Source organism: Tetrahymena thermophila, assembly GCF_000189635.1.
Source record: "Tetrahymena thermophila SB210 genomic scaffold scf_8254548, whole genome shotgun sequence".
Lineage (NCBI taxonomy): Eukaryota > Ciliophora > Oligohymenophorea > Hymenostomatida > Tetrahymenidae > Tetrahymena > Tetrahymena thermophila.
In genome coordinates, this window is record NW_002476319.1 from 264,430 (window position 1) to 285,426 (window position 20,997).

General features: G+C 21.9%; 4 protein-coding genes across 4 annotated transcripts; 2 read left to right on the top strand and 2 right to left on the bottom strand. All coding sequences in view use genetic code 6, as the record gives it.

Annotated features, from left to right (window-relative positions):
• Positions 1 to 2,282: 2,282 nt before the first annotated feature.
• Positions 2,283 to 5,936, top strand: TTHERM_00316570 (cyclic nucleotide-binding domain protein; the record flags this gene model as incomplete). Its single annotated transcript, XM_001021349.2, has 4 exons — positions 2,283 to 2,612; positions 2,753 to 2,840; positions 2,923 to 3,126; positions 3,493 to 5,936. The coding sequence occupies 4 exons, from the start codon at positions 2,283 to 2,285 to the stop codon at positions 5,934 to 5,936; spliced, it is 3,066 nt and encodes a 1,021-aa protein (XP_001021349.2).
• A 458-nt stretch (positions 5,937 to 6,394) lies between these two features.
• On the bottom strand, positions 6,395 to 12,795 carry TTHERM_00316580 (hypothetical protein; the record flags this gene model as incomplete). The annotated part of the gene is made up of 14 exons (XM_001021350.2): positions 6,395 to 6,488; positions 6,544 to 6,633; positions 6,690 to 6,779; positions 6,839 to 6,928; positions 7,068 to 7,154; positions 7,201 to 7,256; positions 7,309 to 7,340; positions 7,391 to 7,510; positions 7,566 to 7,861; positions 8,142 to 8,274; positions 8,327 to 11,018; positions 11,074 to 11,511; positions 11,564 to 11,624; positions 11,843 to 12,795. The coding sequence occupies 14 exons, from the start codon at positions 12,793 to 12,795 to the stop codon at positions 6,395 to 6,397; spliced, it is 5,232 nt and encodes a 1,743-aa protein (XP_001021350.2).
• Positions 12,796 to 13,306: 511 nt separating this feature from the next.
• On the bottom strand, positions 13,307 to 16,997 carry TTHERM_00316590 (ubiquitin carboxy-terminal hydrolase; the record flags this gene model as incomplete). The annotated part of the gene is made up of 9 exons (XM_001021351.2): positions 13,307 to 13,544; positions 13,643 to 13,875; positions 13,932 to 14,425; positions 14,485 to 14,596; positions 14,647 to 15,116; positions 15,175 to 15,655; positions 15,709 to 16,113; positions 16,292 to 16,753; positions 16,848 to 16,997. 9 exons carry the CDS (start codon positions 16,995 to 16,997, stop codon positions 13,307 to 13,309), a joined length of 3,045 nt encoding a protein of 1,014 aa, XP_001021351.2.
• Positions 16,998 to 17,600: 603 nt separating this feature from the next.
• Positions 17,601 to 18,893, top strand: TTHERM_00316600 (small guanosine triphosphatase family Ras family protein; the record flags this gene model as incomplete). The annotated part of the gene is made up of 3 exons (XM_001021352.3): positions 17,601 to 17,838; positions 18,040 to 18,498; positions 18,712 to 18,893. 3 exons carry the CDS (start codon positions 17,601 to 17,603, stop codon positions 18,891 to 18,893), a joined length of 879 nt encoding a protein of 292 aa, XP_001021352.2.
• Positions 18,894 to 20,997: the final 2,104 nt, after the last annotated feature.

Below are 20,997 nucleotides of genomic sequence, written 5' to 3' on the forward strand. Positions count from 1 at the left end.
GTATGCAATTGATTCTTCTTTAAGAAAGACTCTTCATATTATTTTTATGAATATTCCGTGTTTCATGCAAGATAACAATGAAAAATTTTCAACATAAATCGTATGAAGTTAATTTGTTATAAAATTAGGTCTATACCACTCAATTAAACAGACTTATATCTAAATGAAGTAAATTTCTTTTATAAGAACATAAAGAATTAAATATTTTTATAAAATTCAATATAAATTAGAATATTCGCAATTAAATTAGATTTAAAACACATAATAATTATAAAAATAATTTGATGATTGTCTCATATTCTTTATATAAAATTAAATTATAAAAAAAACTCTAATTTTTAATATTCACACGATAAATTTATTATCAATTTTTTGTTTATCAAATTTTTGAAATCAAGAGAAATTAAAATATAATATTGAGCTTAATTATTATCAAAATTTTTATAAATTTACAGATTTTAGTTTTCTTCTAATTTTTTACATTCTTATCAAAATTCTTTTACAGACAAAGAGTAATTTTTTTGCTTTTTAATTAAAAACTTTATTATTTTAATCTATTTTAATTCTTCATATTAGAAATAATGTACTTTTACTAATAAAAAGTAACATAAATAGTAATATATTGCTAGAAAATAAATTTGACTGTTAAAGTATTTCTATTTTAATAATATGTTATTTAATGATAAAACATATTTTTTAAATTAGTAATAGTAAATATATCCAATTTCTTGTAAACAAATAAAATTTAACAGAAATAAAATATGATGAAATTTAATAAATCATTCAATTAATTGCATCATCTTACTTGATATTTCAATTTAATTTTAATCAATAAAAATTCAATTGTAAAATCAGATATTTCATTGAAAGTTATGATGTTATAAAATTCTAATTCTGACTATATTATTTCTAGAAAATTAGTTATAATTTTATTTTATTCCAAATTCATCTAAACAAAAAAAGAAATGACGTAAGTATTTGTTTTGTACCAATTAAATATTTAAATTATAACACTATTTTATTAAAAAAATAAAATACAGATAAATATATGATAACTATGTAAAATTACTTGGATAAGAATTTTTTTAAATACTAATTTTTAAAATTATCTTGTTAAAATATTTAATACCTAAATAAAATTAATGGCATTTTTTGATTTTGTTACTTTCTTAAAATTAATTTGATTCAATTTTTCTTCTCTTAATTTAATAATTGATTATAATAATAATAATTTAATTCTATTTAAAATGTTAATGAAGTTTTTAAGGAAAAAAATAAATTATTAATTAATATAAAATATTTAATAGGTGATTTTACTAAAATTAAAGTTTTTGTTTCTTTATTAAATTTTATGTATATGTCTTTATATCTTAGATTTAAATTATTTTAATTTGGCTAATAAAATACCATAAAGATTCATGTATGAGGGTGTCAAATATTAACTCAATTATTTGAAATTTATTTTGAATACAATTTTTAATTACCTTATGAGAAAAAGCAATTTTTATCGTCTTGTTTAATGAGAATACAAGCTATTTTTTCATATAAATCTTTAAATATAGATATTTCATTTTTTTAGCGATGTTTTTGTCTTTTATACTATTTATTTACACTATTTTTATGCTATTGTTCAAAATTTTTAACAATTTGGTAAAAACACACAATTAAAGAATCAGTATACATATTAACTAATTTAGATTAAACAATTAAATAAAGTTATTACATGATTATATTTATTTCTTCTATTTACATAAATATTATAAATTTCTTATATCAATAGTTAAAGTAGAAATAATTATTAAAGGAGATAACATAAATTAATTTATTAAAGTTTTCAATTCATAAGGCTAAAATATAAAAAAAGCGTTCAAAATAACTTAGTTACTCTTACTAAATTATCTATAAGAAATATTTTTGTTGTATGCGCACCTCTAAATTGAGTAAATGATTAAATAAATTAAATGATAGTAGAATCAAATTATATCTTTTTTAAAATAATAGATATGTCTAAAAGTATAAATAGCTAAATAGATTTCAAAAAACATAAAGATGACAATTATCTACTTAGTAATATGCTATTTAAAATGAAAATCAAAAGTAAAATGAAGAATCTGTTAAATAGGACATGCATAAGAAAACATAATTTAATAAAATAAAATTCTCATTTTCTTAATGATAAGGCATCAGAATTTTGCTAAGACAATAGTTACCATTTAGCAAATAAAATGTAGACTTTATACCAAAACCTAAATATGCAGCATCTACTTAAATAAAATGAATAAATGTAAGCTTAATATAAAAAAGAGTTACTCAAAAAAAAGTAGAAGTATTAATACTTTAAGGAGCTATTTATCGAATACATAATCAACTATCCGGTATTTAATCCTTCAAATAACATAAAATTGATATGGGACTTAATTGCTAACATAATTAGTATAACTATTATGTTTTTTATTCCAATTTGTTTTCTATATGGAAAACCTCTTTCATCACTTCTTGGTAGATAACTTAATATAATAAGCCCTATTTTGCTTATCTTAGATCTTCTTATTAAGCTAAATACTGGATTCTATACTTAAGGATAAATGTGCAGATCAAGAGTTAAAATTTTAGTAAATTTTTTTAAAAATAACTGGTTTAGTGATTTAGTACCTCTAATAATTTACTTAATTTGCTTTATAGTAGATTAGATATTAGAAGTTTAAAATAACTTAGATGTTTAAAATATATTATTGTTTTTCTTTTTTACTAGAATAACTTAGCTGCTTAAGATGCTTCAGACTATAGAAGAAAGATTCTAATTAAACTTAAAAGCTTCCAATATGATTTAGCTATTGCAAGTTTTTATGTTAATTCTATTTGTTTCTCATTTTTTTGCTAGCTTATGGCTTTATTTAGGTTTAAAATCTTCATATAGATAAGTAAGACAAACATGGTTGCACTCTAGAAATATAGATCACTCTGATTGGACAATATAATATTTAGAATCATATTACTATGCCACAGTAACTATGATTACTGTAGGATATGGAGATATAACACCTTAAAATCCACAAGAAATGATATTCTGTGTTTTTTCAATGATGATTTGTTGTGGTGTATTTGCTTATTCTATTAATTAAGTTGGTAAATTAAAAGTTTTTTGGTTTTAATTAACAATAAATAAATATTTTAAATGCAAAAAAATTTAGAAAGTTTAGAGTTTGTTTAAATTTAATTTTTAAATTCTCTTATTTATATTAAAGTTTCTTTACCTCTTAAGATTTAGAGATAATATTTAATTATTAATATTGTCTATGGAAATTATCTATGAATTTAAAACATAGAAAGTTAAAAACATTTTTAAATTTTTTTCTTTTAATAATATTCTCTAATTCCTCCTTAATTATAACTTCATTCTCTCCCAAAACATTTAAAAAAAATCTTTTTATAACTCTAAAAAAATTGTTGAGCAATATAGAATATTAATTTGACTAAATTTTATTATATTAGGTAATATCTTTAAGTAGTTTTTTCACTTAGAAAATGATATAAAATAAAATATGAAAGTAATTAGTAACTACATGAAAAATAAGAAAGTCAATTAAGAATTACAGTATCAGGTTAAACAGTATCTTAATTATTATTGGAGGGAAGAGTCTTCTTAGGATGTTACATAAGAAACAAAAATTATTAATTAGCTCTCTGATGGTTTAAGAGAAACTCTATTAATGGAAGCTAATAAATTAGCATTAATTGACTCTCCCATATTTAGAGAAAATTTTAGTCCACAGATTATAATAAAGACAATTCCATTAATAAAGGAAATGAGGTTCACTCCAGAAGAAATTATTTTTGATGAGGAAAAAATAGATTTTTTTGAAGGATCTATTTACTTTATTGAAAAAGGTAGAGTCGAAATTTGTAGTTATTACTCTCACCCTATAGCCAAAAGATAGTAAATGGTAAACAAAATTATTCAACTAAAAAGTGGAGATTCTTTTGGGTAAATCAGTTTTTTTACTGGTAAAAAAAGAACATTCTCAGTTAGAAGCTTGGATTTTTGTAGATTATTAGTCATTAGAAGATAAGACTTCATTCAGCTATTGTAGGAATACCCTGATGATTATGAAAAATTTTGTATGATTAAAGACAGCATTTTACAATATAATGATACTTCTATAATAAAATCTGGTTGCTATGCCTGCAAATCTAGTACTCATTTGATATCTGAATGTCCTTACATTCATTTTTTACCAAATAAAGATAACATTATCTTGTAAGAAAATAAAATAGTTTAAAATAGATCTCCTTTTGAGAGAAGGAAAAAGTGCTCTTATATAGATCTTTCTGAGTTGTTAGAAGGAGCAGTTGAAATTTTAGATAATAACTAAGATATCATAATGTAAAATTATGACTATAACTATATGATTTAAAGTAATAGTTTTCATGACATTGAAGAAGAAGGATAAATAGATGAAATAGAGGAGTAGATTTAGATAAATAGTAAGTAAGCTACTAAAAATAATTAAAAAAACGTTTAGAATCCTAAAATAGGCTCATTAGTGAGCATTGCTAGTAAATTTGAAGGAGAGATCTCTTCACAATAGCAATAGTAGAATATGGTTAATATAGATCTTAAAGCAGAATCCTTTGGAGTTCCAAGCCAATTAAGCTAAAATTTTTACAATTAAGAGAGTTAGTTAAGAATAAACTCTAATCTTTACAGTAATTTGAATAACCCACTTTACTAGGACAGTTCATAAAATAAATCCAGCAGTAAACAAAAAAGAGGAAGCCAAATAAGTTAACTTACATCTTAAAATTCTATAAAGATACAGAATATTGATGAATAACCTTAGCGAAGTTCTGTTTCTTTAGGTGAATAAAAAATTCATGATTTTTAACAGGTTAATAGTAATTCCATAAATAGTAATAGCATTAGTTAAAATAACTAAAAAAATTACAATGAGGAAATAAATTAGTTTGCAGCAATATTTAACAAAAATCTTAAATTAATCTCAAACAATAAATAACCCATTTAACAAATGAGTAGCCAAAATTAAATATCATTAAGTTCAAGTCAAAAAATAAGGACAACATAATAAATATAAATTCCCTAAGGTTTAAGTTAATATAAAGTCATTTAGACAAGCAATAACGTTACATCTGAGAAAGAAATACCAATCTAAAAATTTATATAAAACATTATTAAAATTCAGAAAAATAATTCCCTTACTTCAAACTAGCAAAAAGAAGCTTCAAAAAACAAACACCACACAATCAACTAATATGAAGACATAAAATTTTTGATACATTATCTAGGCTAACTAGGTTTAAATAAATAAGAAAATTAAGCAAACAATAATATTGAATTAGTGATGGAGAACTTGAAAAACTATGGTGTTTATTTTCCTTATAATAATCTGAAGAACATACTTGCTTAGATAAATGCACAATACACAATGTAGGATCGTTTTAGAAATACTTCTATATCATCAATTCATTAGCAGTAAGTTATTTTAGCTATTAATAAAGTTAATAATAATTTAAAGTAGCAAAGAAGAAAATCAATATTTAATTAAAACTAACTCTAATTATTCAATTAAATAACTAACAACTCAGAAAGGTAAAAAAGCGTAAGCTATTCATGCTCATCTAAATCAAAAAAAAATAAATTAATCAAAATTTAATATACCAACAGAACAGAAAATAATTTTAATGATTAAAAATAAGACACTTCTAAATTATCAAACGAATTATAGCTAAATAAATCAAATCTCCATTTTGAGGTAGATTTAAACAAAAATCATTTCAGTGAATTTGAAGAAATAGACAAAAATTTAGCAATAGATTTAACTAATATAACTTCTGAGCATATGATACCAAAGTAGACCATAAATATTTTCACCTTAAATACAGAGATTTTATCTAACTATCAATAATCTTAATAATGATTAAACAAATTATTTTATTCGATTTTATTTTTGCTAATTAAATATAAAATTCAAAAAATTTAAAATATTAATTTTAATTTATTTTCGTGTACTGGAAAGTTTTAATTATTTATGTTTTAATTTAAAATTAAATAAATTTTTTTGAGAAATAAATAAACAATAAAGAGAAAAAAAATAAGTCAGATCGCAAAAAAGAAATAATTTAAGAAATAAGTTAGATCATACAAATTAATCCATAAATGTTGCAAAAAAGAAATAATTTAAAATAAAAAATATCACTTAAAATAAATACAATTACAAATAAATATCATTTATTTAAAAGAGTTAATAACAAAAAATAAACTTTCAAGATGATTTAATTGATTTATATTTCTTAAAATATTGTTTAGAATATAGATGACCAATTTTTATCTATTCTCCAAAAGTCAAATTTGTTTTATATGAAAACGATTTTATTTTCATTTAAAAAATATAAAACATTTGACTAAATATTTAATTTTCAAAATACTTTTCTTAGTAAAAGCTTTATTAATCTATTAAATACTCCTATCCCTATTTTTATAAAAATAATTATTTACATAATCAATATTTATTTGTATATTATTACCAAACGAAAAGTGAAATGCACTTTAAATTCTTTAATTTTTTAATGTTATTTGCTATATCTAAGCAACCAGAGTTATCAATTTAAGTTTCTCTAAAAGTCAAATTTTATTTATTAATTAATTTATTATTATATCAAATAAAATTTACATAAAGTTTAACTACAATGTTGAGAGCATTTTCAAGTCTTTAATATCAATTAATAATTATTAAATAGCTTACTCCTAAATATTACATCTCCTAATGTTTTAATATAAATTCAATAAAATTAACTTATAAAAATCAAAAAAAATTGTAACCAAAAACTTATGGTTAGAGATTATAGTTTATTATAGGCAATAATCCTCTAAGTAAGATTGGCGATTTCGTTAACAGGAATATCGTCATATCTTTTTATTTCAAAAATTTTAATATATTAATTTATAATATAGTTTTAAAAATTAAATATATTTTCTATAAACTTTTATAAATAAAAAAATGTTTAAATAAATTTAATTAATTATAAAAAGTTTAAATAGTAACACTTACTTATAACCAACTCGAATACTTTAAATGTTTGTAAAATATTATTTTAATTGATTGACTATCTTTTTATCCTCTTACTTATTTTTATTTCTAGGAAAAAGTTACTTTTTAGAATTTAAAGGTTTTTAATATTTACTGTTCAAGATTTATAGATTTTATTGCACTAAACTTAGCTTCGTCTAAATCATTTAGCTTAATTGATTAAAATAAAGTTTTAAATTAAAAAAATTTTTTATAAAATTACATCTTCTTCATAGTAAATTTTTGTATCTATAACTAAAATAATATTTAAAATAAAAATTTTGTTTAAGATCAAAATAATTTACATTAGTTGAGATGATAAACATTAATCCAGTAGTTTTTATCTTTTATTTCTTCTTTAATTAATTTTTTCCTCTCGTAATTTATTTCTGGATTACTTTTTTCAGCAAAATTTTCATCTTATTCTTAAATTAATGTAATAATTGACTAACTTATTTGTAATTTGAATAAATCCAATACTTAAATATTTAAAAATCTGAAGAGCAAATAAAGTTGATTCCTCTTCACAAGTAGCTTAAAAAGTTATATAAGTTTGGTTATCTTCTATATAATCATACTGTCTAAAAAGATATTTTGAATTCTTTAGTAAATAAAATATCTCTAATATATTGTCTGTGTTAAAAATCTTTTTATTTTTAATCTAAGCTACTATTTTTTGAGATATATCAAGATACATTTATTATTCTCTTTCTTCCATTTTATTTTTAATTTAATCAAAGTTATTTAATTTATAAAGTTTATCAGTTTTTATGAAACTAAATTTAATTTTATTAAAAAATTATAAATTAATTCAAATAAAAATTATATTATTTATTTTCAAAAATATTCTCCATAGAATAAAAAAGCTTTATCAAATAAAAAGTCAAAAACAACAAAGCAATAAATAGCCAATAGAAATAAATATTTAACTTTTTATAAATTAAATTTAATTGCAAATATATAAAATTTTGTTTATATAAAAATTATAACTAAAATATTAAATTATATTTATAAATTTATCACAGTAATTAAACGTAACCTTCATTTTGAAGGTACTTAATAGTATCTTTGTCGGTTTTAATCATCCTTCCTTCAGTATCGAATATATAAAAACCATTTGCATCTTTTAAGTAACCAACTTCATCTCTATAGCATCTAAGTTTCTTTTCATTTTTCAATTCTAATAATCCTTTTTTAAAAAATATTTTTGATATTATAAATTAAATTATGAATAAATTTACTTGTTATTTAGTCTATAATTTTATATATGTTATTTTGCATTTTAACTGAGTTAAGCACATCGATGCATTCTTATAAGTTAGTTGAGTTCTTCAACTTACTTGATGATAGTTAATCAGACTCTCTTATGTTATTTTTTTATGAATTTATACTGATTTTGTTTTAATTTGCATAAGAAAATCCTAGATTACTGCATTCCTCTTCATTATCTTCTTCATTAATTTGGTTCAGCTAGATGTTTTTTAAAGTTGAAAGGCCTTGTGTTTACTTGAATTTGCTATTCGGTGTAGAGTTCTATTAAGAATACATTTCTTCATCTCCTTCATCATCATTCTCATAAAATTCGCCGCTGCTACTCATGGCATCAATATTGTGTTCGTTAAAGTCTTCAAATTAATCAAGCAAATCTTCTAAATTTTATGATTAATCTGGAGTTTTTATATTTTATGAATTCTTTAAGTTTTTTAAATCATGATTTTACGACTTAAAAATCTAGCTTTTTTATAACTTATTATGATTACTTTACTAAATCTATTATGGCACATTTTATTGTTAATTTTTATCTTAATCAATTTCATAACTGTTGTTCAGACTGCCAGCAGGTGTTGCAAATGAGGAATCGCTTTTATTTTTTTATTCTTACTACTTTTAGCTATTAAATCCTAGTTATTGATTAAATTATGGAGTTTATTGAGACGATTAGCCAATTTTAGATAGACTTTAGTAGTTTGAGTTTCCTTCCATTAAATTAGGAAGAGTTGATTCTTTGTGTTATTTTATAAATAACTCTTATTATTTCAACTACTGATTAATTTGTTAAAAACTATTATAATCCAAATAAGGATTTTCGATTTTATTATTTATATTATAATTGCTTCCTGTAGAGCTTTATCTTGATCTCTGAATATTTTGAGGAACAGTCAAGAGATTACTATTCTAAATATTATATCCATTATTATTCTAATCTTATTACTAATTTTAATGTTATGGAATTCTGTTAAAAGGAGTAGTTGCATTTGATGATCTTGATGAAATGCTACTTTTTTGACATCCATCAACGAAATCAAAGTTTATAGGATCGCTGTCATTGCTTACCCCAGACTTTTAAATAAATTAATTATCTTGATTCATGAATAATTACTTATTAGAGATTTTGTTAAGTTAATCTTAAAGAGTCTTCTATCCAATGTTGTAATCAAGCTCATCGCTTCTTGATTGTTTTAATTTGTTCTCTAGTGGATTATTAATATTTTCACTTACAATTTCATTACCATCAAATGGAATTGAATATGTTTAAAATCTATTTTTTTCAAGAGAATATTAGCTTATTTTATTATTTGCTCCTTATTATTAAAGTCCCTGATCATTGTATTTTTATTATAATTATTTTTATTAATCTGTATTTTACTTTTTAAGAGTGCTGTTTTTCATTTTTTAAATATCTTCTTCCTCCCCTTCAGAACTCTCAGCATTTAGGAAAATTTTCTAAACCTTTTAGGGTTCAAACTCTTCAAAATCTTCATCATCATCATTAAATTATTCAGAGAATTTGTTATGAGTAGGCCTTAACTCGCTATTTTACTTTTAAGAAGAAGAATCTGGAGAAGTAATCTGCTTAGAAATATTTTATGAGAATTTTGTACTCAAATGCTTGTTTGAGTTTATTAAAATTTACTCATCAGATATACCATCTTTTTAACTATTTAATATCGCATTCTTTGTTTTTTCAAATAATGGACCTGTCTCTGTAGAAGACATTTAAGTTATTTGAAGAGGAGCACGTGAAGGTGGATGAACAAAAGGTTATTATTTTTAGTTGTAAACATAAGAGTTGTTAGCAGAACTTACAACACTATTTTATTTTGAGTAATTTTCTGAGCTGAATTATGCATTTTCTATCAACCCTTAAGTATAAATTGTATTGCTAACTGATTTTTAAGTAGAGTTATTAGTTTAGTATATAGTCAAATTACTATCAGTTGAAGGAAGAGATTTTTATTTTTGAGACGAATCAGGTTACTTTATTTTTATTTTGATTCCAGGAAGGCTAGATAAAGTAGATAAAGGCTGCTTATTGAGGTTAATTTATTAAATTAAATTTTATATTTTTTTGTCCATTTCTTCCTTAGAAGAGTTGAGTTTTTTCTCAAGTAAATCAAATTTTTATTTTTTGTATTCATCTATTTGATGAAGATTTTTTGCCAATTTTTATAATGAATTATAGATGCCTTCAAGCTCATTAGATTCATATTTGAATTCAGAGTTCAAAATTCGATTTTATTAATTATTTAGAACATTAATTCTTTCATTAATCTCTTCAAACTACTTTAGCAGTTTCTCATTAGACTCATTATTTACTCTTATTTTTGAGAAGTCTTAATTTAACTTCATGTACCAATTTTAAAGGACTTTCATATCCTAATTGAATCGCATTATTTTTTCATCTAGTTTGTTTTATCTTTCAAAATCTGGCTTAGTATTTATCAACAACTTTTATTCTGCGTCTAAAGAATAAAGCTTTTCATTTAAATTTCTCTCCAACTGCTTTAGTTTGAGATCAGAATCATTTTTGAATTATATGGTATTATTAGAAAATTGTGGTAAGAGCTTCAATTCGTCTATTTAGTCCTGAATCTATTATGCTTTTTAGTCTACAATTTCCTTAAATTGTCCTTTTATATCTCCAATATTTATCTATTTCAATATTCAAATTTATTAAAATAACATTTTTAGTTTTTACAAAAATTACTTTTTCATTTATTGATTTTTTAAACTAGTTTAAAAGATTTTCTAAATTTAAAAGTTTATTTTCATAGATATTAGCTCTGTTTCTTGCGAATTCATTTAAATCTTCGAATAATTATGAATTTTAATAATTACTTTCTAACTACAAGCATCTAGCAGTGAGTACTTCTATTTTTTATCTCTAATTAACTTCTAGATCAGATTTCAAAATATCTAATTTATTTTCTATCATTGTATTGGCTGCTCTGCCTCTCAGAGCCTCCGAAAATGATTAATCCAGTTTTACTTTTACATCTTTTTTAATACTTTATATTTATTCTTAAAGATCTTTGTTATTTAATTCGAATCTTTTCAAAATTTAGCTGACGACTTATTCTACATAATTTTAAATCAAAGCATTATCAACCTTAGTGGGTTTAGCCTTTACTCTATTTTCATCTAACTGTATAGAAATATAATTTAAATATTTAATTTTTGCTTAAAATGATATTTACATATTTATTTCTTAAGTCTGTTTGATGGTCTAAAACTGTTTATTCTACTTCTTAAATCTTACTATTTGATTTGATTTATTAAAAAAATGATTAGGCAAATAAATTAAACTTTATTTGAATAAAATCAAATCTAACTCAAAATATTTTATAAATTTTTTTATCAATAATTTCAATATTTAAAATCAAAATATATATCTAAGTTTTATGCTTTTCATATTTTAAGCTAATTATCAATCTTATTAGTTAGTAGAGATATATAACAAAATTTAATTTTTTTACATAGAGTTATCTTAAACATCTCTCTTCAGACTTTCAAAAAAGCACTCAGCATATTTCATCATTTCTGATCTGAGATCATGCATTTAGACTCCCGTATCTTGTCCTAATTATTTGCTCTCTATACTTTGAATATCGGGAGACTCGAATTGTTGATTCTTTTTGGGAGATAATTTTTATAATGGCTAGCTAGGTGTGGTGCTAGAAAAAATACGACGAGTAATTTAATGTAAATTTGTGTTTTAAGTTTGATTTTGATTTGGTATGTTGATATTTTAATTGCTATTCACGCTTAAGAAACTTTCAGAATCCTATTTGTCTAAATTTAAATAAGGTGATTGCAAAGGTGCTGGCTAGTTTTACTCATTAATTTTTCTAAACAAAAGACTATTTTGATGTTAGTATTATGAAAAGTTATTAGATTATTCAGCACATGTATGAAAACTATCGGTTTTTATTTAATTTAAACTTGAATTTTAGTTTCCACTTGGAAAAATAGGATTATTTTTTGTGCCACTTAAGCTTCCACTACTTGTGTTATGCTGGACGTAAACATGCTAGGATGGACTTTAATTTCTAGATAAAGAATTTGATTAATAAGGAGCAGAAAAAATAGGCTATCTACTACGTTTCAATACATGAGTATTATTTGCATTTTCTCTTTTAAAATTTGGAGGTAAGGGAGCATTTGAGTTTTAATTTGATGGACTTTGCATTATATATGGGCTTACTATTTATCCCTAAGAAGTATTGTTATAATTATTTGGTGATAGCTTTTTGGATGCTGACTAATTCATTATAGGAATCAATTGCTATTGTTATGCAAATTGTTAACTATTTAAAGTCCCATTTATATTTTATGTCTGATCATGGAGCTACCTTAGAGAAGATTATTTTGATAAATTACTCAATTCATGCTCAGCAGGTATATCACTCAAATCTAAATTTTCAATCATAACTAGTTAAAAATCTTTATTCTCTTTGTTTAAAAAATAATAATAAAATAAAAAAATTTAAGAATATTTTAATTAATATTTGTTTTGATAACTAAACCAAGTTTTTATTTAAAATTTACTGTTTGCAAACATAAAAATTTTCAAAATATGTATGAAGATAATTAAAATATTGATTAAAAAATTAAATCATTCATTCATTTATTTATTTATAGATGACTGATTCTAAGATATATTTTTTAAAATTATCAAATATCTTTCTTTGATTTCAAAGAATAAATAATTAGTTATCAACCAATAGGTAGGTCAATTTATAAATCAATCAATCAATTTTTAAAAATTGCAAAAATAATTAAGTAAAATTAACATTATTTGAATTTATCAAAAGCACAAAATTTAAAAACAGAATTAATTTTCTCCATTAATTCAAATTATTTAAAAAATAATAATTTTTACATAAAATTAAATATGAGAAAGAATATATATATATACATATAAATAATTCAGCTAAAATTCAAAAAATTGCATTATTTCCCATTCCACCAAATCCAAGTTATCCTCCTCCTTAATAATTATTTCCTCCTTCGCTATCATCTTCATCATCTTTCCTAAAAGGATAAATCTATGAATTCTGTTAATTTTGTTAATGGTTAATTTTTAATGTATTTAGTAAAGAGAAAGCCTTGTTTTAGTTTTCCATTTCTTTCATAAATTGTCTATCATCGTTTTCAATCGAAAACATTAATTTATCACTTTTATTCGGTTAAGAAAATAAATGATTATATATATGGTAAAAAGTAGATTATAATCAAAAATTATTTTAAAAAATAAGATTTATAATTTAGATTACCTTAGCTTGTAAGCGTTTTCATTTAAATTTGCTTAGTATTTTGAAGCATGATATTTATTTTAATAAAATAACAAGTAAGGTGTGTTTGTACTTTAAGTAGTAAAAGTTCCTAGTACATTTTATAGACTATCTTCAAATGAAATGTTTGAATCATCAAACAAGATCCATTTGCAATTTTCATCAGAACTTTCCCTCGAATATGTAAAGTAATGACCTGATTCAGCAGTTGAACCCTATTTAATTTTCAACAAAATATCAATAAAAAATATATATCATAATTTATTTATACTCTATGGACAACTATTGAATACAGCTAGTAGATGTTTTTATTTATTTTTTGGCTTTCTTATTATTGCGGCTCTTCAATCATTTATTTATCATTTTAATATTGGTTCCCCATTTCTTATCCAGAATTTTCCTAGTTTTCACAAACCATTTTCTTTTCATCTATTGTTTAAGAAATTGGGGATAAATCTTAATCTAAGCAATTAAAAGAGGATTGTGCTTGAGAGACATTTTTTTAATAATATGAAAGGTCTATTTCTTCTGGAATATCGATTTATTAAAGTAATTTTATCTTTTTGAATGTTTTCAAATCATATTAAAATCTATTTAAGGTAAGAATCACATAGTTAGGTAAATAGCTTATTTATGTGTCTTTCTGGGCATCGTTTTTTTCATTGCAAATTGAGCAATCATATTTATTATCACCTTCAAAGACCTCAGGCTTAAAGTTATGTTACAACAAACCATTAAAGGTTACTGTGCTATCTTGATTTTCGGCTGAATAATTTCATTAAAAATTTTTTACTCATTATTTAAATATTTATAAAATCATTTACAAAAATTTAATGAAACATCAAGGAATTTTTCTTTGCTAATAAATTAATTTTTGCATTTTAGACATGTAATTGTGTGATCGTATTATCCTATAAAATAGTCATCTAGTAATTTCTTTTTTATAATGTTTAATTGAACTCACTATTTTATTATTTTAAATTTACATTATCATTTGTGTTTTAAACTGACCTTTCCAATTAATCAAGGAAAATTCTGCCAAACTCTGATGCATCTTACTGAGCATATGAAAACCTAAAAAATTCGGGCAAAATACCTTTGAAAAAAGCTGGATTAATGTAGGTTCTCTTACTTTTAAATAGAAGGGAAAATAGCTTTTATAGCTAAAATACCGTTCCAAATTTTATAATTTTTGTTTATTTTTCTATTAAAGCAATATTTGCTTTCTTTTTTTCATTTTCAGTAGCAGATTTATCGTTAATCTCTTCTTGCATGCTACTATCGCTTTTTTGTACTTATTATTCATCTATTTCCATTTTTGAATCTTACTACGTATTACTTTAAATAGATTATTTTGATCCACCATGCATAACTTCAGCTAAATTAATTTTGAAAACCCTATATCTGAACTCCTTAGTCATGTACAAAGCCTATAAATAACTATTCATGTAGCATGCTTTTTGTTAAAATATTATATTATTTTTATACTCCTAATAAAAAGAATTTTTTTTTACTATTTCCCAAATTCAAAAGCCCTCTAAGACACTTATTTGAAGTTTGAATTTAAAATAATGGGTTCTGCACATTTTGAGATATAGCTTAATTATTACTTTATGCTTAATCATTTTATTATCCCTAAAAGTTCAACCAATTTAATTGAGATATCATTTGATCTATTTATTCAGGTGTAAACTGCTATGATTGAATTTAGTTATTTTCATAAAATTACTATACAACAGAACTGAGAGCATTAGTATCAGTTGAATCTTAGTATTTCTTTATTAAGCATTATGCAATCTAACACAAAATTGTTTTTATTTCGATTTATATACTATTGTCTTATAAGGCTTGCTAAATTTTTACTGAATGTTTTAAGTAAACTTTTTATGCACAACTTGAACCAATGATAAATAATTTAAGTAACTAAACAGCTCCTGCACTAACTGCTTAGAATTTAAGGTATGTATAAAAGCCAGCAGTAAAGCTATCAAGTATCTTTTTAATATAAAATTTGCTTACTTAAAAACATATTTTAATATAGTATTTACTCTTTATAAAGGACCAAATATTTTTTGGTGAATCATGAACTAAGATAAAGCCAAAAGTATTGTTGAAACTTTAAGATCTGTAGTCATCATAATTAAATTTTTAAAGGTATAATGCCATGCATCAGGATTTATGTAATCGATTCCTCTCCAAAGAGTTTATTCAGTTAATGTAGCTAGTTGTTGTTACTTGAAAGACATTATAAAATACTTTAAACTCTTTTTAGGATCAAAATACTCATCATCCTTGTATTCATACTTGAGAAAATCAAAAAATATTGAAAAGGGTTTAAGCATTTAATTTAAATTATGAAAGCAAATGTTATGGAATTCCTAAATCATCTGACAAAGTAAATGAATTTCTTTATCATTTTATCCCTTTATGCTCAAAATCCAATACATCATTATCTATTTAAATTTGTTAAAATACAATTACTATTTGTTACAGTTCATTTTATAATGAATATGAACATTCAGTTCCAAAATTAGAACTAATTAATATATTAAGTAGAATATACCAAACAAACTGTTTATCTTCATAAAATAATGTGTAAGCCAATTTAGCTGTTAATAATTAATAAATTACCTCACTAAAATCTAAAAATGGAAACATTTTCTTATTTTTTATTAAAAATTCATATATCAAAGTTATCCTGTAAATATTTTCTGCATAGTTGTACTCTTGCATATCCAACTCCATAATCTTTTTATTAGGATGCTTGTAATTTTAATTTAACAAAGTCACTTCTTTAACGTAGGCAAATTTTTATATGAATTATGTTCTCCACAAGTAAGTTTAATCTGAAATGTTGATAAACTTAAATAATTTTTCCTTTAAAAATTAATCCACGCTTTTATGGTAGCTTATATTTTACTCCTCAATTTGAGATTTACATCTAAGCACGTATTTGATGTAAATAATTAAAATCTCAAATTCTTTACGACCTCTTATCCTCTCAAATAGCTAATCATAAGGCAATATCATTTATATCTCTGACATTTTGTTTAATACAAAATCAAAAAGCTAAATATTTCTAACTTTCAACACCTGTTTTATAAAAATTGTATGCTTTTATGATGCAAATGTCACTTTATTAATTTAAACAAAGCTTCTTTTATCAATTATATAATGATAACCTTACTGAATCGACTGAAAAGATCTGCTCAATAAATGCATCTAATAATTCTCTCTATTAATTTTGCTATATTTTTCCAAGTATTAAACTAATTTAACGCTATATCGATTCATAATTTGAATCCGAAAAAACTAGTTTTTCTGCTATAACTTACATATATCTTCAATTCAATATTATTTATTTTTCTTTTATTTGCGCTAAAATTTATAATTTATCTAAAATTTTGATTAATATTTATTTTAGAATAAGAATATCTTTTAAAGCAGTTCTGATCTATTTGAAACAAATAACAATAAAATAGTTATTTAACTTTTAATAATTTTCTAAGAATCAATTCAAAACTTAATAAATAGGTTTTTTAAAATAGTTTTATAAATTAGTTTTAGAAGTTTTAATAACATCAAATGTTTTAGTTTGTTTTATCAGCATTTAAATTTAAGTACTTTAAGAGACAATTAAATATGAATAACTAATTATAGTTTTTAACTTATAATCTATATTAATCAATCAAATTTTTTATAGTATATCGACCGACTGATTATATTGATAAAATAAAAAATTTTCAAATAGATTATTTGTTATGAAGCGAAAAATTGATGGATGTTAAAAAACTTGATTTTGAGTTTATTTAAAGATAATAAATATTAAGCTAATTAATATCTATCTATTTATTAATATTAGTAATTTATTCAAATTTTTTAAACTGATGAATGACTGATTTCTTTTAGTAAATTTAATTAAAATTGAGTGAGTTTATAAATGAATGAATATACTTATGTTAAAACTGATTAAGTAGATCGCAATAACATTTCAAATTATTCTCAGAAAAATTAAAATATAAACATTCAATCTATTAAATAGAAAGAAATATATAAATAGCAAGGAATAGGCATTGTTCATAGAATAGTAATAACTACTTAAAGAAAAAAACCAAAATAGTATAAAATGACAAGAAATGATTAGGATCATGACTATATTTTTAAAATAGTATTGATTGGTAAACCATCTTATTGATATGTTTGTATTTTGAAATTCAATGATTATAATTTCATTAAATTTATCAAAGTTAGCTAAGCAATAAATATTTAATTCCCCTTGAATAAAGTCAACATTTCTTAAACTGGTTTGATGAAATTATGAACATAAATTGCTAAATAGTAAAGAATATAAAGTTATTCACATTTTTTATTTTATATAGGAGATTCAGGTGTTGGAAAATCAAATTTACTTTCAAGATTTACAAAAGATGAATTTAATTAGGATTAGAAAACTACAATTGGTGTAGAGTTTGCAACCCGTTCAATTATGGCTGATAACAAACTTATAAAAGCATAGATTTGGGATACAGCTGGTTAAGAAAGATATGTGGCAATCACAAGTGCCTATTATCGTGGGGCAGTAGGAGCTCTTCTTATTTATGATATCACTAAGCACTCTTCTTTTATTAACATATAAAAATGGTTAGATGAAATCAGAGACCATGCCGAACCTCATATTGTCGTCATGTTAGTAGGAAATAAATCAGATTTAAAACACTTGAGATAAGTTAGGTAAGAAGATGCCACAGCTTTCGCAGAAAAAAATAATATAGCGTTTATTGAAACATCAGCATTAGATGCTTCCAACGTAGAATTGACATTTTAAAGAATTATTACAGGTAAATATATTTAAATACTGAATCGAAATATTTTATAAAATAAAAGTTCACATAAAAATAAAATGAAGCTGACTTTAAATAAATTGACAATTTTTTATTTGAAAGTTTTAACTATTTATTTTTGGTGTTTAAATTAAGCAAATGCAATAGAAAAATATGATTGATATTATTAATTAAAGCTTCGTAGATTTACTTAAAGTTTATTTTTAAAAGAAATATATTAGTTGTTGAACAAAAGGTCTATGGTCCCAGAAAATAACGAAAGCCAAGTCTCCAATAAAAAAGGAGAAAGTTTAAAAAGTAATAAATTATAAACGAAAATGAACTAGTCTAGAGGAGTTAGTAATTAGCCTAATAATAAAGATAATTAACAGAGTAATGATTAGTGTTGTTGAAAATAATTTATTAAGTTATTAATAAGTAAAAAAGTGTTAATATTTCTATACAGTTTATCTAAAATTAAGTTGATAAAATCATAAAAATTATTTATCTTTCTTGCAATTTTAGTTATCTTTGTTCGTTCGAGTCATACTGATGAAAAACTAAAATTTGTTTCAATTAATATTTTAATCTATTATTTATTTATATATATAATAAAATCAGAAATGTATTTTTGCTTAGTGTTTCATTTTTTACCTTTTGTCAATAAAGTAACTGATTATTTTGGCTAATTAATTAATTAGTTTATTTACAATTATTTTATTCCAAAATTTTTTCTATGTTTTTAGTTAGTAAAAACTAAAAATCTGAAATAAGTCATTTGGTGTATAGAGAGTTTAAATTGCTCATAAATTAAAAAAAATAAATTGGAAGGTAATTGATTGATACTTCAGTTTGTGATGAAAATTATATGTTGATTGATTTTATTACTACTTTTTTTTAAATAATTCAAAATTTTTTTCATTTAAAAATCTTACTTGATGGTAATTTACAAATTAAATCAATCATAGTAATTAGCATCTCTATTAAATAAATTGAAAAATAATTTAGTCAATACTTCTTTTGAGTAATTAAGATAGCTTACAATGTAAATGAGTTAAATTAAATTATTTTTAAATATTTTATTTTGAGTTTAGATAATTACTTCAAAAATATCATTTATGAATACAATTTTGATAATAACAAAAAATAGCTTTTGATAATACATATTATTTGTATCAAAATTTAATGATTATAAAAATACCTAAATTTCAATTTTCAAAAACTTGGAAATTAGAAAAATTAGTGTGTCTTAGAGCAGGAGGTCTTGTCTTTAAGGAATATTTATTTACCAACGAAGGGGTGCTCTAATTTTACAGTTAATATGTAATATAATCCAAATGAATTTTTAGATTGTAAATTAATTAAAATTTAAATATAATTTTATAAAAAGTAAGATCTATGAACTATAATGAAATTTAATTTGTTATTTTATAAAAAGAAGAATTTATACATATAATATTTATGTTAGTTCATAACTAGATGCTTAAAATTAATAATTTAAATGGAAAAGATAATAGAATACTATCATTACTAATAATTCCAGGTTAATCAATATTTGAATGTGAAATTTCTTCTTAGTTTATCAAAAACCATTTCTTAAGTACACTGTTTACATAGAAGTTTAAGTAGCAAAATAATTTGAGTTATTCATTTACATATCAAATTCAAAATAAAAAACCAATTCGATTAGAAAACTAACAGAGAGACTAATAGCTAAAGTTAGGCGACTTAGCTAGATATAGAAAAGTGGAAAATTTAACAATATTTCAATATTAAATAGTCTTAATTATAAAATTCATTATCAAATATAATAATTTAATTTTATAATAGTAAAATCTAATACAGTAAAAGTAAAATAGTAAATTTTTTCAAAATTATTAACAAAATTAAAAGAAAAATTATGAAAATTAATTTATTTTGTTACTTAAGGAAGAAAGGAATTATAATTATTAAGTGACGAACCAAAATTAAATTAAATAAAATTAACCAAATAATATAATTGAATTATTTTAAAACCATATAAGATGTAATACCTTTTATATACCTTATTTAAAAAAATAAAAGTTAAAAGTTATTATGATTAAAATCTTACTTTTAAGTTAATTTAATAAATATTTTACTCTATGATATCTGGTTAACAGGAATTGATAAAAAAATAGTATGGCTGAAAGAAAAATTAAAGTATGTTAATTATATTAGATATTTTTAAATAAATTCCCTAAATTAACCTACAACTTATATTTTAAAATGATAATTTGATGACAATTATATATGTAAACTATTCAAAAAATAATGGATTTTTAAAAATGAGATAGGTAATATCATTTATACATCTTTAATCTTTTGTTACATTCTGCTAAAATTGAAATTAATAAAATTTGATATATTGATTGAATGATATATTTTTTAAATTTTATTTTTAAAATGAAAAAGGATACTTTACAAAAATGTAAATATAAGTGAAGAGGGATGATACAATAATTTAGATATAACAATTTTATACAAATTAGGGATGCT